Consider the following 17616-nt stretch of genomic DNA (forward strand, 5'->3'; position numbering starts at 1 on the left):
TTGTTTGTTATGTATATAATTCCACATGTGTTAATTCATAGTTTTGATGCCTTCAGTGTGAATCTACAATTTTCATAGTCATGAAAATAAAGAAAACTCTTTGAATGAGAAGGTGTGTCCAAACTTTTGGTCTGTACTGTATATATATTGACATGGAAAATGAAAAATAATATCATCAAAAATTCTTTAAAAATATGTTTAACATAAAAAAACCAATAGGCAATTATCTGATGACACATTCCCTTTAAGTTTCCATTGTTTTCCCAGGTAGAACTTCACTAGGCTTCATTATTCAGCCTGCCAAGAGAATTTTCCTAACAGAACAGAGGCCAGAACAGATGCAAATTAATGATGTCTCAAATTTTCTGAGTGGAGAAAGATAAAATAGACTGTACATAATTTATAGTACCAGACCATCAGCGTTCTCAGAGCTGGGTGAGATGCTAAACATTAGCAGACCTCCATCACGTACAGTGACCTAGTAAAGAACCGTCTGAAACTTTCCTATTTTTTTTCTTGATGATGCAGGTATGTTTGTCTCTGGTGAGATAACTATAGCGTTTCCATGGTTACAATTCATGCAAGAAGACCGACTTATATTGTTGCTAAGTTCCAGCGTATGAGTTCTCTGCTTTCCAAGCAAGCACGGGCGCTTGATGCATTTTCAGTCCCTGTGAAAATTGCTGAGATATTGCTACAAATAGGATCCTACGGAGAATATTTCTATTACACCGTAAAAAACCTTTGGGTGCATTGTGTGTCGTCCAGGGTATTCAGGCAGCTTTCATATCAGGAGATGCTTTCAAATGACAAAGCTGACGGAGAATGTTGCCTAGTTGCTCGCTTTTTGTGATTCCCAGGAACATGATTGTCCCTCGTTCGCATTCTCAATGTATTACTCATTAAATGTATAGACCTATATAGACTTATTATAGTGCAAAGTCTTAAAGGGGTTTTCCGAGCCTTATATACTGATGACCTATCCTCTGGATAGGTCATCAGTCTCTGATCGGTGGGGGTCTGACACCCGGGACCCTTGCCGATCAGCTGTTTGAGAAGGTACCAGAGCTCTCGTGAGCACCGCGGCCTTCTCCATGCTTACCAAGCACAGCGCTGTACATTGTATAACGGCTATGCTTGGTATCTCTTGTTAGGGTAGTTCCCTTGTTAAATCAGTAGAAAAATACCACAGCTGCTTTCGTCTGATATTCCAAATTAGTGAAACCATACAATAATGACGGCAGTGAGCGAGAAACGACTCAAAAAACTGTTATGTTTGGGTCCATGCTCAAAATTTTCTTTGACTAATAGCTTGCGTCCCGTTTATTTTATAAAAGCATTATCTAAAAGACGGGCAATCATTTTTTTTTACACCTAATTTTTGCAGCAGAATTTTACCAATTATTGGGAAACAGTTAATTCAACATGCACATATCACACCTGCGTATGAATATTTTAGTGATGTGTGAATAAAGTAATTATGTGGATAAAGCCAGTCATTAGGACCTTATTTGGTTTATCTGCAACTATAGCCTCCTCTACTGGATGCCAGCGCAAACCAGTTCACACTGACCTGTGCCATCTTCTGTCTGGTAGAAACCTTCTCTGTTACAGATACAATGAACGGCACTAACCCCTTACTGGTACATTAGAAAACTTTTTGGTCTATAATACTATCACAGTCTCTCTTGAAAAGCGTAATCAATTATACTTTTCAATACAGTTTTCAAAAAGTTATTCAACCTTGAGTGAAGCAAAATTCTTCTGTGTGCCCTCATCATGCCCCACCTAGATTACTATAGCATTCTCCTCTGAGGACTTAGTTCAAAACTCATGTACCCCTCCAATCCATGCTCAATTCTGCTGCCTGGTTAAGTTATTGCTCCTTTGTTCATCTATCACCTCTCTTCTATGCCAGTCCCTTCACTGGCTACAAATAACCAAAGCCTGCAGTAGCAGGGAGACCCAGGCCTCATCTGTCAGCACACACACAGTGATGATTACTTTGTTTGCGTGCTGGCTAGGCCATAATGCATGACAAACTCAGCATCCGGACTGAAGCCCGAAATTTAGGCCCAAGTGTGACTATTGAGTCTGTCAACCACTATGGCCTCTTTCCCTTGTGATCTCCCCAGCAGGCGTGAAGCAGTGACATCATCACGTCTGCTGGGCCCAAGTAGAAGACCACATGGGCCCAAGATCACCTTCTGATCTGTATCCAACCTGTTTGTTCTCCTGCTCAGCTAAGTGATGTCACTGCATGTTGCCTGCTCAGCTAAGTTGATGTCACTGCATGTTGCCTGCTGCTGGAGAGAGCATGATGGGCTCTATTCATTGGGGGAACAGGGCTATGTGAGTATATTTATTTATTTTATGGACACTACAGGAGCAGCCCTAATGTAAGGGGTCACAAAGGTGGCAAAACTACTGTGTGAGGGCAACAAGGGGACATTCTACTGTGTTTGGGCACTAATGGGGCATTCAATTGTGTGGAGGCACTAAGGGGACATGACTACTGTGTGGAGGCACTAAGGGGACATGACTACTGTGTGGGGGCACTAAGGGGTCATGACTACTATGTGGAGGCAATAAGGGGACATGACTATTGTGTGGAGGCACTAAGGGGACATGACTATTGTGTGGAGGCACTAAGGGGACATGACTACTGTGTGGGGGCACTAAGGGGACATGACTACTGTGTGGGGGCACTAAGGGGACATGACTACTGTGTGAGGGAATTAAAGGGGCATGACTACTGTGTGGGGGCACTACGGGTGCATAATTACTCTGTGAAGGGGGCACTACGGGGACATACTACTGTGGTGGGCACAAAGTGGGCATTCTACTGTGTGGAGGCACTAAGGGGGCATAACTACTGTGATAACTACTAAGGTTACATTCTAATGTAAAGAGGACACTAAGGGGGAATAACTAATGTGTGAGGGTAATAAGGTGGTATGACTACTGTGTGAGGGCATTAAGCTTGCATAACTATTCTATGAAAGGGGCACTAAGTGGAAATACTACTGTGGTCGACACATAGGGGGCATTCTACTTTGGGGGCACTAAAGGGGCATAACTATTGTGTGGGGCACTAAGGAGGCATTCTACTGTGGGGGCACTAAGGGGGAAAAACTACTTTGTGGGGCACCAATGGGGCATATAGGGCCAGGGCAACATACAGTAAAGTAAACTCTTGACTCTTGTCCAGTATTTTTATATTGTTTACATTGCTGAGTGGATAGGGAGTTGTATGGGGAGTGTGGGCGGTCTTGTCTAACCACTGAAGAGGGGGGTTGTGGGGAAGTGACTTTTTTGTTGTTGTTGTATTCTTCACTTTTATGCACATCTCTTGAAATGCCACTACAGTAAAATGGCTGCGTACAGAGAACGGAATAGAAAATATACAATCAGAAAATAAAACAGGTTAAGGCTACTTTCACACCCGCGTCCCCATTGACTTACATTGTGTGCCAGGACGGATCCGTTTGGCTCAGTTTTGGTGTTTTGGTGTCCGCAGCGTTTTGGTGTGCTCCTCTAAAGCGAAATAGAGACGGATCGGAGGCAAACTGATGCATTCTGAGCGGATTCTTTTCCATTCAGAATGCATTAGGGCAAAACTGATCCGTTTTGGACCGTGTGTGAATGGATTTCACAAACGGAAAGCCAAAACGCATGTGAAAGTAGCCCTAAGTTTCAATATTTAATTAGATAAAAGGATTAGATGATATATTCCTTTTGATAGTAAAACCGTAGCATCAGCGAACTACAAATTGATAGCATGTAGATATGCTAGAGTCGTAGACAAAATTGTATACATTTTCTGGTCCCCAGCCTGAAATAGAAGGCTTTTATATAATATTCGCCTATCACTTTTTTTTTTTGGGACAAATCTGATAATTGGCTCTCTCCGCTCAGTCTTCTGTTTCTGGTGTTGGCAGATTCAGAACATCTTAAAGACTGGAATTTTGCTGTACCTTTATAGAATAAAATGATGTAAAAAATGCCGTCCACGTGTTCAGATATATGTTTCTCTGGGTGTACTTACTGCTGTGCGTTAGAAATGCTTCAGCACGTCAATGAAATGCGTGGAAGCTCAAGACTGATCTGACTCATATTACAACGTGTTACTGTAGCTAGAAGATGATTGATTGAAGTAATGCCGCACTATAGTGAATGCAAGATTACACCGGAACAAAACAATTACATCAATACATGGGCTAGTAAACACCTCCACATCCAGTGCCCCTTCCCTCATGTGTAGAGGTACACAAAATACGACATAGAAGCCCAGTTTAAACTGGACCTGTAGTGTTCTCTCTTTAGTCAGAAACATATATTGAAGATTATGAGCCTTGGTGCACCAACTACCCATACAGTATGTTTGAAACCTTTTTTATGGTTCCATATGGAAAATGGCTCTATTGGGCGCTACACCCACCGCTATCCACTCCTCTTTGTGCTGGGTAAGGTCTATAAAAATCTCGGCATGTCTACCTCCTAACAGGACTTTAAAGGGGTTGTCCCATGACTAATATAAAAAATGAATATCAGACATCATGTAGTACATGGCAATCTCTTTCTAACAAAGCTAGAACCAGCCCTGTACCTCACATGGATCCAGAGATCTCCACATTCTTTGCTCTGCTAGATTTAAGTCAAGCTGACAGCTCAAGGGGAGTGTCCGTTCTGCTGCAGCTCAGCGGGCGTGTCCATGCTCTCCCTATCACAGCTCAGAGGGCGTGTCCATGCTCTCCCTATCACAGCTCAGGGGGCGTGTCTATGCTCTCCCTATCACAGCTCAGGGGGCATGTCCATGCTCTCCCTATCACAGCTCAGGGGGCGTGTCCATGCTCTCCCTATCACAGCTCAGGGGGCGTATCCATGCCCTCCCTATCACAGCTCAGGGGGCGTGTCCATGCTCTCCCTATCACAGCTCAGGGGGCATGTCCATGCTCTCCCTATCACAGCTCAGGGGGCATGTCCATGCTCTCCCTATCACAGCTCAGGGGGCGTATCCATGCTCTCCCTATCACAGCTCAGGGGGCGTGTCCATGCTCTCCCTATCACAGCTCAGGGGGCATGTCCATGCTCTCCCTATCCCAGCTCAGGGGGCGTGTCTCTGCTCTCTCTATCACAGCTCAGGAGGCAGTTAAAGGATAAAACTGAGCATGTGCGGCCATCTCAGTGAGCAGGTCAAAGAAATAAGCAAAAAATAAACAGCAGGTTGCGCTATAGTCTATACATATAGATTTTATTGAATAACTCAGTGGCTATGCTAAATTTTTAATCACATGCAATTACAAAAGTATTCAGAGCCAGATGCTGGTTTAAAAACTGTACAATATTTTTCATGGGACCAACCCCTTTGAGGTATTTCTAGATATTTCATGGGCGTTCCTGGCAGATCGAGGTGGGGGCTTCTAAGTGTCCTAAGGATAGGGTCTTAAATCTTGAGGAATTCAGAGGAAGCAAGCATTAACTGAACACGTAAATAGAAATGTATATAACGTGTCCACCTGACTCAATGGAATGAGTGACACTGGACACTCTGGAGGTCGTGGCAGAAAAATGGATACTTAATAAGCTGCTGGCTATTATGGATAATACTTTACACCCTTTGTATAGTGTTGAGCGAATCGAAGTTCAGGCAGTGGACTTCAATCCGAATTTCACAGAAAATTCGATTCACCTCGAAGCCGAATTTTCTCGTGCTTCGTGGTAATGAATCGATTTTTCCTGAAATGTCGGTAGAAATAAAAAAAAAATCATACTTGCCTCCTTACATCCATTTGAGTGCGAAAAAAGGCCACCGCGGCCATCTTGCTTGACGATTCTCGTGCACGGTGACGTATGACGTCACCATGCCGCCCGACGTAATAACTTCATCACACGCCCTCCGAGATTTCACGCTCAATCTTCAAGCAAGATGGCCACGGCGGCTCAAATGAATGAGGTAAGCATAATTTAAATTTTTTTTTTTCAATTTGCAAACACTAAAATGCTGTTTTATGGATCTTAGATGCCACAATCAGCGATCGCGGTTCCCTGTAATTGCATCCGCTATTTACAAAGAAATCGATATGAAGTCATTTGCCAAGAAGCAAATATTTTTTGTAAAATTCAGCAAAGCAGCCAAATTGAATTTTAGAGAACTTCGCTCATCTCTACCCTACTACTGTAGGCAAACAGAGGAGCGCGTTCAGCGGAAGACTGATATAGCTGCGATGTACTGTAAGGCATCATACATGAACTGTGCCAAGCTACACCTTGCCCTACATGCCCAAATTATTTTGCCATTTGTACTATAGTGTTATCTTTTTCTGTCTCCTTCTCCTGTACTATGTACAGCACTGTGACACTGAAATTTCCTTCAGGATCAATAAAGTTGTATGTTATGTTAATGATCTCTACATCTGTATGCCATCTCACATCTGCATTGACCCTTTAAAACTCTGCTGGGCTATGAGATGGAGAGCTTTTATGCAAACCCAAGTGTCCCTGCCATCTCTGCATTTCCTAAAAGGAGTTACTTTTTCATATACACTGTAGAGATTAGAACAAACCATGGATGTTTCCATTTTTGTTACCTTGACAATGTTCGGGGACATTAATGTAGAGCTGCTGCATTTCTTTTAGTGGATTTTCTACAAAAGAAAAAAAGAACAAAACCCAATTGCTTATTCTGCACAGATGTATTTTAGTGTGTATATCTACTGTAGGCAAGGAAAATGGTATTTACTCTACGGTCGTGCACGTGTATTTCAATCTATTATATACTTTGCCTAGGTATATGTAAAGAGACGAGTAGTCTTTAGTCCAAGTATGAAATGTCAAGAAGCTTTTATTGATGTGAAAACGTGAAAGAAAAGAAATCCTAAATAAAGTACATTTGTTATAAAATAGCGGAAAAACTGAACTGTCTTAGGCCTCATGCACACGGCCGTTTCGTGCATTGGGGACAGCAATTTGCGGCCCCGAATGCACGGGCAACATCCGTGCGGCGGCCGGGATGGATCGAGACCCATTCACCTTGATGCCGTGGGCTTCCGGTCCGTGCTTCCATTCCGCACCGCATCTCCTGGACTGCGGACCCATTCACCGTGATGCGGGGTGCGCACGGCCGGTGCCCGTGTATTGCAGACCCGCCGTGTGCATGAAAAACATAAGAAAGAAATGAGTATTGTCCTCACTTGTTGCAACAAGGACGGCTAGATTGGCACTAAATTGTCTTCCTCACACAAGAGGAGATTTTGTGGCACTTGGTCATTTTATGGCTCTGTCGCTGTGCGACCAACTCTGGAAGGGAATGTTCTGCACTTTGCTAGTTTGCCTTTAGGCATTATATAGGCTGCCTAGGAAATGTCTAAAATATTAAGAATTTCATACTTTGCTTGAATATTTTAGGCATTCTGTAGAAAACTTAGACATTTTATACAATGCCTTATTTCATACATTGCCTGTTACATGTACAAATATACTGGAGCCATAACATCTATACCCTCTATTACTATACATGTCTGGCTGCATTAAAAAGTTAAGTACAACACAGCAGTTTTAGGTTCTTAAATTACTTTTATAGTCATTTATAGTGACAAAAGTGGTATAACATTATCATTTAGTATAAATATTCTTTTGACCCATACTTTATCTTCTTCTGTCTCTAGATATCATATTAATCTGTGATTGAATTAGTGCCTTGTCCCAAAACGTGCTGTATTACCAGGGTAGATTTACTCAGATAGATGCTTTGCTTTTAGGGTAAAATATGGAGGCGCCACATTTTGGCACATGAAGTCATATTTTATTTAGCGGTGACTACTTGTCAATGAGGTATTCATGATTTCTGTAGTGATATTCAGTCATCTTCCTGCAGTTTGTTCTCCTCTTCAGTATACGTAATTACCTTTTCCTGTGTGTTTTCTTGATTTAATGAGGCTTTCAGAGCTAAAATACCTAATGGGATGCTGATTGCTCATCAGGTAATACCACCATGGATCACAACAGGAGTAGTTATTTTTAATTCTCACATCTTACCCAGCTCTGTGCTGCACATTTGTTTCAATGCCACTAGGACTTGCAGTATTCAGGATCATCAATAAAAGGGATTACAGTTCACATGATTACTCTCAAAGACATTGCTTCTATTTACAGATGGCTGTGGCCCTCTACCACAAGTAAAAAGTAGTGCTATATTTACCGTACTTATGGTCTTCACACACAGTGCAGATCTGCTACTGAGAAACTTTTCTGCTGCCCAGTATGAGAAATATCATCCCTCCAGAGACAGGGAGCAATAGAGATGCTGAGCATATAATGTATGATGGCCTGCACTACAGGTAGGAGAGAGGAGGGATAACCAAGTATTCAGTGTGCGGGGTGTCATACAAAGTAGGAGCTAAATACCAAGACTGAGATTGGCTTACAGAGGCATCTCAGCTACACAGACATTAGCTGACTTGCAGTATCTTACTGCATGTAAGTTATTTGCAGATAATTATTACATTTGGAAAGCTACTTAAAAGTTTTTCTTTGTGTTCTCAAAAATCATCATAAAAAAGTTTAGAATGATCCATAGTCTTTGTACCATCCCTTTATAAGTTTCCCCAACATTCAACTGTCATCTGTTAACAACCAACAGCAAGTGTTCAACATCCCTAAAGCACCACTACAGGGTAACTTAAAGGAGTTATGCCATGATTGATGTAAAAAAAAAAATGAAATCAGACATCACATAGTATATTGCAATCTCTTTCTAACAAAGCTAGAACCAGCCCTGTACCTGACATGGATCCAGAGATTTCCCCATTGATTGCTCCATTTCTTCTGCTAGATGCATTTCAGGCTGGCTGCTCATGGACCGTGTTCTTTCTCAGGGGGCATGTACTTTCTGCTGTACCTCTCTGTCCCTTTAACTGCCACAGCTTCTAACAATATATTGCTGGTGGACCACCTCAGTGAGGTGGACGGAGAAATAAGGTAAAGAACAGACAGCAGGTGGCGCTACACAGATACATTTTATTGAATAGCTCACTGGCTATACTAAATTTTTAATTAAATTCCATTACAAAAATATTCAGATCCAGGTGCTGTTCCAAAGAATGCTGAATACTTTTATGGGACAATCCCTTTAAAGGGAACCTGTCATCAACTTTACGCTGATCTCACTGGGGGCAGCGGAAAATAGTGACAGAAATGCTGATTTAAGCCGTGTGTCACTCATGAGCTAAAAGTAAGTGGTTGCTGAGAACCAGCATCATATTCATTGCAGCCCAGGCGTGGAAAAGAGTCAAATCTACTTGAGAAGAGTCCTGGTTATTCATAATCTCCTGCTATCCCGCCCATCTGCTGATGATTGGCAGTTCTCTACTAGAGAGAAAGGGAAAAAACTAGGTAGACGACTGTCAGTCATCAGCAGGTGGGTAGGAATAACCATGACTCTTCTCAGGTGGCCGGGACTCTTTTCCAGGCCCAGTCTGCAATGATTGTGATGTTGGTTCTCGGCAACCACTTACTTTTAACTTTTAAATGACAGAACACTGAAATCAACTCGCCTGTCTCTACTTTATGATGCCGTTAGTATGGACAGCACAAAGTCGATGACAGGTTCCCTTTAAGTAGTACATGGTACTATTTGAAATAAGTGGGCTTTCTGTGTAATGTGCCGACTGTCTGGGCCTACCCGAAAGAGGCTTTATTTTTAGCTGCTGTCGGCTCTAGCTAATTGTCATTAAGATATTAAGGTGTTTGACAACTCTGGGTGCTCAATCATAAAATGTTTATTAATTGAGTTGGAGATTGCAATCTACCTATTGCTTGTAGAATTGTAGAAATTTGTGTAAAAAGTTTTATTAAAATCAAATTATTCCTTTCTTTTCAGGTAAATTGTTTGGATTCCGGTTACCATCACTGAGACTTTTACATTACAGAAAGCAGTCCTTACCGCAGGAAGATCCCGATGCCGTCATAGTGGACTCGTCCAAGCACAGTGATGACTCTATGGCTATGAAGCACTTTAAATCTCCTACAAAGGAAAGTTGCAGCCCATCAGAAGCAGATGACACAAAAGCACTGATCGATTCAAACAAGTGTTCACCTTTGGTTAACATAACTGGACCTCTGGACCATTCTTCACCCAAACGACAATGGGACCAGCTATTCCCGGACACAATGCAGGCAGGGTCTCACTTGTCTCATTCACGGTCAAAAGAAAGCATTTGTAGCATGAGACGAGCATCTTCAGTGCAGGATATTGAAGGATTTAGCATTCATCCCAAAAGTGTTTTCAGAGACCGACATGCAAGTGAAGGTATGATACACTCTCTTTAAAAGAAACATCACAGGCTTCAACCTTAACATAAGCATATACCTGTAGCTGAAATATTGTAACAGTTTCCAGAAGGGAAAATCATCTACCATACCTTGCAACATCTGAATCCCAAATTATGAGATGTTCAAGCCCCACCCATGTTCAGGTGGGAACATTCAGAAACAACCTAGAAATGCCCCCACCTCTCTTTGACAAATGGTATGCTTTTTCAATGAAAATCTTATTTTAATCTAAAAATATTTTTTTCAATTGGTCCTTATTAAAAATATGGAGCCCTTTTTTGTGTAGAGAGCTGAGATGCTGTAGTAGCAGCCTGTGGCTTTTCTGTATTTTCCGTCATTTTGGGAGCTGACTGGCTCCTTATCTCTGCTCTCTGACATTATAGCTCAGTTCTTATCTTACTGATAAGAATGTGGCTTTAATAAGTGTTTATGACCTCTCAGTAGTTTAGAGATAAGTTTTATTAGATGACTGGCACAAAGTGAAAATGAAAGTGAAAGTATCAGTCACACAGTTAGAAAAACAGTTAACCCTTTGTGACAGAATGGCTCAATATTTTTTAATAAAGGCTAATTGAAAATATGATTTTTAGTCAAAAATGAGTAAAATGCAATCATAAACAAGGTGTACCTAGCCTTTAAGTTGTCTTCATCTGTTAAGATGCTAAATGTTCTTGTCAACATTTGGAAAGCTTGGTGACAACCAGTATAGCTTCCGATCCAGCTTTCACAGAAGTTCACCCGTTTGCCCAGGGTTGTCCATGACTAGTTATACAACAGATTACCTTTTTAGGAGTCTGGGAAAGCTGGCTGACAACCTTTTTGAGAGCAGTAATGGCAGTTTTATTGGTTGTTTGCTAACCGATCCAGATTTACTAATATATTTTTTTTATAAATTGACAAGAGACAATTCAAAGTCTATGGTGATTGTATTTTGTATTGTATTTTTTTTGTAATTTGCTGTTATAAATATTATTATAATTAGATAAGGGCAGTTGGGAAAACAGTAAATCTAGAAAGAGTAAGAGTAAACCGAATAGTCATTTGCTGGCACTGTCCGCCAGCACCTGAACTTGTCTTCTAGAAATTATTGATGAGAACAAGAGATTGAGTTTTACCTAATCTTTTTCATTTTGTGGTTGTCAGACATCAGACAGGGCTGGACTTAGTAAAGGGGCAGGTCTAAGTCTCCGATTGCAGTCAAGGGTTTGTGAGAAGGAGGAAATAGAACATGGCATTCTCCTGGAACACATATAGAAGAGCTACTTGTTTTGTGTTCTCAGTATTAAACTGCAATATAAGGATCAAATGAAATGAGGAGATCAAGGGAGAAAGTGGTGTTTTTTTTGTTTTTCTTTACTTTTGTAAATTTTCTGTGTTTATTGTCCTTTAAAATTTTCTTTCTGTCCAATTGTTCTGTTTATATGCTGTAAGACATTTTACAACAGCCTGTAGTTTGCAGATAGATTCAGACAGGTATAGAACAGTTTAAAGTTTACCGCTGGACTTGCTGAGGATAATTTGAAATTTCTGTCAGATAGCTCCAACCACAGAAGCTTTGCTTGTCCCGTTTCCTAATATTATATATAACCCAGACTGTATATTCTTCACTCAAAATATGTACAGTACAGACCAAAAGTTTGGACACACCTTCTCATTCAAAGAGTTTTCTTTATTTTCATGACTATGAAAATTGTAGATTCACACTGAAGGCATCACAACTATGAATTAACACATGTGGAATTATATACATAACAAACAAGTGTGAAACAACTGAAAATATGTCATATTCTAGGTTCTTCAAAGTAGCCACCTTTTGCTTTGATTACTGCTTTGCACACTCTTGGCATTCTCTTGATGAGCTTCAAGAGGTAGTCCCCTGAAATGGTTTTCACTTCACAGGTGTGCCCTGTCAGGTTTAATAAGTGGGATTTCTTGCCTTATAAATGGGGTTGGGACCATCATTTGCGTTGAAGAGAAGTCAGGTGGATACACAGCTGATAGTCCTACTGAATAGACTGTTAGAATTTGTATTATGGCAAGAAAAAAGCAGCTAAGTAAAGATAAACGAGTGGCCATCATTACTTTAAGAAATGAAGGTCAGTCAGTCAGCCGAAAAATTGGGAAAACGTTGAAAGTAAGGGCTATTTGACCATGAAGGAGAGTTATGGGGTGCTGCGCCAGATGACCTGGCCTCCACAGTCACCGGACCTGAACCCAATCGAGATGGTTTGGGGTGAGCTGGACCGCAGAGTGAAGGCAAAAGGGCCAACAAGTGCTAAGCATCTCTGGGAACTCCTTAACGACTGTTGAAAGACCATTTCAGGGGACTACCTCTTGAAGCTCATCAAGAGAATGCCAAGAGTGTGCAAAACAGTAATCAAAGCAAAAGGTCGCTACTTAGAACCTAGAATATTACATATTTTCAGTTGTTTCACACTTGTTTGTTATGTATATAATTCCACATGTGTTAATTCATAGTTTTGATGCCTTCATAGTCATGAAAACTCTTTGAATGAGAAGGTGTGTCCAAACTTTTGGTCTGTACTGTAGATGAATGAATTTGGGTTTCAATGATATGTGATCTGTGTAATTACATTAGACTAGATACTAGGGACAAGATGTACAATGTACTAAACGGCAAGAATTTCCCAGTAGCAGCCTCATGGACATGCTGTTACTGGGAAAGGCTTTAGTGCGGCTGTTACGGGGAAATTTGGGGGACATTTTTGCAATCTCATACAACCTGCAGATTTTTTCCTGTTCTCTTTAATAGAAGGGTCATACAGATTACTGCCCCCTAGTGGCAGACACAGGCAACTGTGATTTTACCAAGGACTGTATGTGTGTGGGAAGGATACAAAAAATATGGAGTCCTTTATCACCTTTAGTATCACTTTACAACATTGAAATGGCCTTGTTGGCTTAGGTGATGTAAGAATTGGCAGTATTCATGGTATTGGTTTGATTGTCTTCTGTGACATTTGAAAATGTATCCCGTAAGCATAAAAGAAGACGTTTGGAAGGTCTTAATATTACAGATAATTGTCCAAAAAGGCAAATCCAGAGGTATGTGCCGGATTTATTGAATGAGATGTTAAGGGTTAATACTAAGTTAGCACCACTGTTGCAAGGAACCATTATTGTAGCAGCTAGAGCTGGAGACATTGCTATTTGGAACAGATATTGGTATTGATCGCTTGATCTCAGCTCTGTGCCGGTCAGAGCGTCTCTCTCCAAAACATTTCTCTCCCAAGCGTCTTGCAGTGTTCTGTATTGCATTCCCTTAGAGGAGAAGTCAGTATTAGAAATAGCAGACAGTGACCTTAAAAAACCAATCTTTTGTATTTCTATAATCCTTCACTGCTTCCTGCCAGCGTTCTTCTAGTAAGACAGTGTTAAAGGGTTAATAACATGTAAAATAGGACCATTTTATAGTCATTTTAAGTGAAAACTTACCATACAACTCTATGCCATTTTTAGGTCTATCTCTAAGTATGTGATAAATAATTTCTAAAAGGGGTTTTCCGAGACTTTTATACTGATGAGCTGTCCTCTAGATAGGTCATCAGTATCTGATCGACGTGGGGTCTGACACCCAGAACCCCCACCGATCAGCTGTTTGAGAAGGCACTGGCTCTCTCAGAAGCGCCACTGCCTTCATGCAGCTTAGCTTAGGCCATGTGACATCCCGTTAGTCTGTCACGTGACCTTAGGAGCATCTAAACCCCATTAAAGTGAATAGGGCTGAGCTGCAAAGTATGGCATGGTGCTTGGTGAGCAGAGAGAAGGCTGCGGCAGTTGGACCCCCACTGATCAGATACTGATGACCTATCCAGAAGATAGGTCATCAGTATAAAAGTCTCGGACAACCCTTTAACATATACTGTATAGCGGTCTGAGCTGTTTAACTGATACAGAGCTCCAAATCCCCTGCATATATATTCAGGGGAAATTTAATGTTCAATTTATGACCGTCTTCTTGTCCCTTTCAGTGATGAGGAAAGTGGGTGGAGTTTAACAGAAGAGCTTGACAGATATACTAACTATAGCTCCTACCAGAAATTGGCATAAATTATGGCACCAATCTACCCTTGCTCATAGCAGGCATAGCTTTGATTTTCTGCCATACGGACATCCAAAAGACGTGCCAAACTAAGAGGCATGCCAAAGGTAAAATATTGTGTACTTGCCACCACCACTAGAGGGAGCTTGGGAGCTCACTGCATACTTTATGTGCAATTTAATAATATAGCAGTACTCAGTAAGAGCCTGATCTCCCTCTAGTGGTGGCTGTAGACACTTAGGATTTTAGCTTTTAAGAAAGTGTTCCAGGACTTATATACTGATGATCAAAACAGTGACCAACCAGCTGTTTTAGGTAACTGACAGCACTAGAAACTATACAGGGGACAGAGCCTTCTCATTCTGGCTCCATCATTGATGACCTGTACTGGACACACAAGAAGGTGGTCAATCATGCACATTACTCCTCCAATCAAAGCCTGTGGAACTGTTGAAGGTAGCCAAGATAGCACAAGAGAGATGAATGGAGCAGCGGTGCATATGCTTGACTGGTTGTCTCTGGTAATGCAGAATAACCTTATTGAAGTGAATGAGGCTAAGCTGCAATACCAGGCACAGTCGATGGACAAGAATGGTGCTGTTTCTGGAAAATAAACAAACCTCTTACAAAAAAAAAAAATTCAACTTTTAGCCATGTTTTGAATCATAATGACTATAAGGTTTGGGCCCTAATATTTCAAATTTATGTGACTTTTTCATTTCTTTACCTTAAAGGGATTTTCCGAAATTTTTATACTGATGACCTATCTTCTAGGTTGGTCATCAGTATCTGATCGGTGGGGTCCGATACCCAGGACCTCTGCCGATCAGATGAATTAGAAGACATCGGCACTCCAATGAGCATCACAGCCTTCTCTCAACACGTTCATCTGTCATGTGGCCTAGGAGCAGCTCAGCCCCATAAAAGTGAATGGGGCTGAACGCGATACCAAACAGAGCCGCTATACAATGTACGGCGCTGTGCTTAGTGAGCAAACAGAAGGCTGCAGAGCTCACAGGAGCGCCGGTGTCTTCCCAAACAGCCTGGGTGTCAGACCCCCACCGATCAGACACTGATGACCTATCCAGAGGATCACTTTGAAAAATTTGGAAAACCCTTTTAAACAACCACCATCATTTTCTTTGCAATTTTTTTTTGTCTTTTTTGAGTCTAAGCTATTTAGAATTTTTTCTTTTATATTTCTTTTTGCTCTGCTGAATATCAGACAATGGTCGCGATATCAAAGGTAATGTGTGATTAACAAATGTTTTCTTTAATGCTTAAGAGTGCCACTTTGCCCGGCATGTTAATTTGCCTGTTGCATGATCTATGAGATGCGGTGCCCTCTGCTGGCCTGATAGTAACTAGGTGCATTATTGAATCTGTCAATTTGTTTGGCTTCCGATGGCTAGCTTTCTCTGCGGCAGCACGCCATATGGATAGGCTGATATCTCAGTGTAAAGTTGAACTCCTAACCACTGATGTATTAATTTTTTAATTTTACAGGGTTGGAGGTACAATAATGAGAACTAGTTAACTCCTTTGCTGCCAGACACATCGTTATTTATTGCATTATTCATCCTCTGGTAGCAAAGAGGTAAATTTGAAAGAAGCAAGTATTGCATATTTTCTTCATTTACTCCTCTTTTGTCTCCTTAAAACTAGTTTCACATTCCTGGATGGCAGGGGGTATGGTTTATTTTTTGAAGTTTAGATATTCATGCATGCTTTATGGAGTATGATGCCCACTGAAACGGTTTGCCCTGTGCATTGTTGTATTTATTGAGAACATTCAATCTGATATCCCCCGAACCTTATGGTTACTTTGGACAGACAAAGATTTTCAGGAAATAGATGATTCAAAATGAACATTCATAGGTCAGAGAGTGAGGGAACTAGTTTTAAAGGAGCAGAACACTCCTGGTTTCCTGGTGGTGGGGACAACAACATCCCTTCCTGCCTTGGCCAGGGTATTTAGGTGCAGCGCTAGGGCAGCAGACTGAACCTTTCCTCTTAAGTGAAGGAAAGTCTAACTATGACTTTGAGTAAGTTAATGTGAAGGACAAGCTATTCTAGTTTGGATGTTCTTCAGCATCATGGAACAGAAGGTCTGAGACCAAAGAGTTGAGTGGTCTGACTCAGATCTCAGATTCCTCTACCTTGCTTGGTATGATTTTAATATCTATGGAGAGAAGGAGCCAACCTGGCAACAGTCCCAACATGAACTAATCCCAGTTCCCTTTAGCAAAATGAACTAAGCCCAGCTCCCTTCAGCATCCTCCTTTGCTGGTGCAGGAGTGGTCTCTATGATATTTATACCCATATCTGCTGACCTTGATCTTTTGATAGCAAAACAGACCAGATTTTGGAATTGCCGGACATCCCTGTGGCAGGTCGTTGCCAGTCAGTGTTTGATAACCAGTTCTTATGTCACACCATAAAACACTAGAATATTAGAGAAATTCATTATGAACAATTCCCTGAGTAATTGAGATCAGTGGTGAGGATCTCAGGTTCCTCACATCTGCTTTCCTGGAACTATTTGTAGAATATAGACTTTTTACATATTTTGTGAACAGAGAGACCATGGGTCATACATATAGTTGAGCCTAGAAGTTGAGTTCTAGAAGACCTCAGAGTGTCAAACAATTTTCAAGCCATTTGGAGGACTTTTGTTTTGGCTAGAATCAATTTGGTCAACCGTTTTAGCCCGATCATACCCAAATGGAATTTTGAGCGATTCGCTCATCCCTAGACATATAGGAATCCTCGATCAAACGGAGTAACTTTTTCTTGATAACTTTCTGCACTCTAGGAGCCATTGATCCCTGTATGGCCAACTCTAAATGTAAAGAATCTTATTCTATAAACTGGTTTCTATAGAAAACTGCTGGTAAAATATATGTATCAGGTAATGCAGCTCTCTGCCTTTTTTCTAGACATTGGTGTCAATAAATGCCTGCGGCAAACCATTCAGTGTGGTATTTGAGTGTGAAATTGCTAGCTTGCATGCTGTGTATGATTATGAGGCTGTAACACATGGTATGCTTACTAACCATTGTGACTATTTGTTTATTGTTCTCATGGAGTTACTAATCTTCTAAGTGAATGTTTAATGATATAAAATGTGCTTTATATCCACATAATATGCAGAATCCCCTGTTGTACATTTTACTATGATTTATGTGTTCCCCCCGGAGCACATATCACTCAGATTGTTT

General features: G+C 41.1%; 1 protein-coding gene across 1 annotated transcript in view; it reads left to right on the forward strand.

Moving 5' to 3' along the window:
• The window catches only part of KCNH7 (potassium voltage-gated channel subfamily H member 7), a 352340-nt gene that overhangs the window by 225006 nt on the left and 109718 nt on the right, over nucleotides 1-17616 (forward strand). Inside the window, exons 4-5 of the mRNA XM_040439382.1 lie at nucleotides 9881-10309; nucleotides 15621-15641. Of these exons, the coding sequence (XP_040295316.1) occupies nucleotides 9881-10309; nucleotides 15621-15641 (450 nt within the window). The remainder of the gene's footprint in view (nucleotides 1-9880; nucleotides 10310-15620; nucleotides 15642-17616) is intronic.

Source organism: Bufo bufo, chromosome 7, assembly GCF_905171765.1.
Source record: "Bufo bufo chromosome 7, aBufBuf1.1, whole genome shotgun sequence".
Taxonomy (NCBI): domain Eukaryota; kingdom Metazoa; phylum Chordata; class Amphibia; order Anura; family Bufonidae; genus Bufo; species Bufo bufo.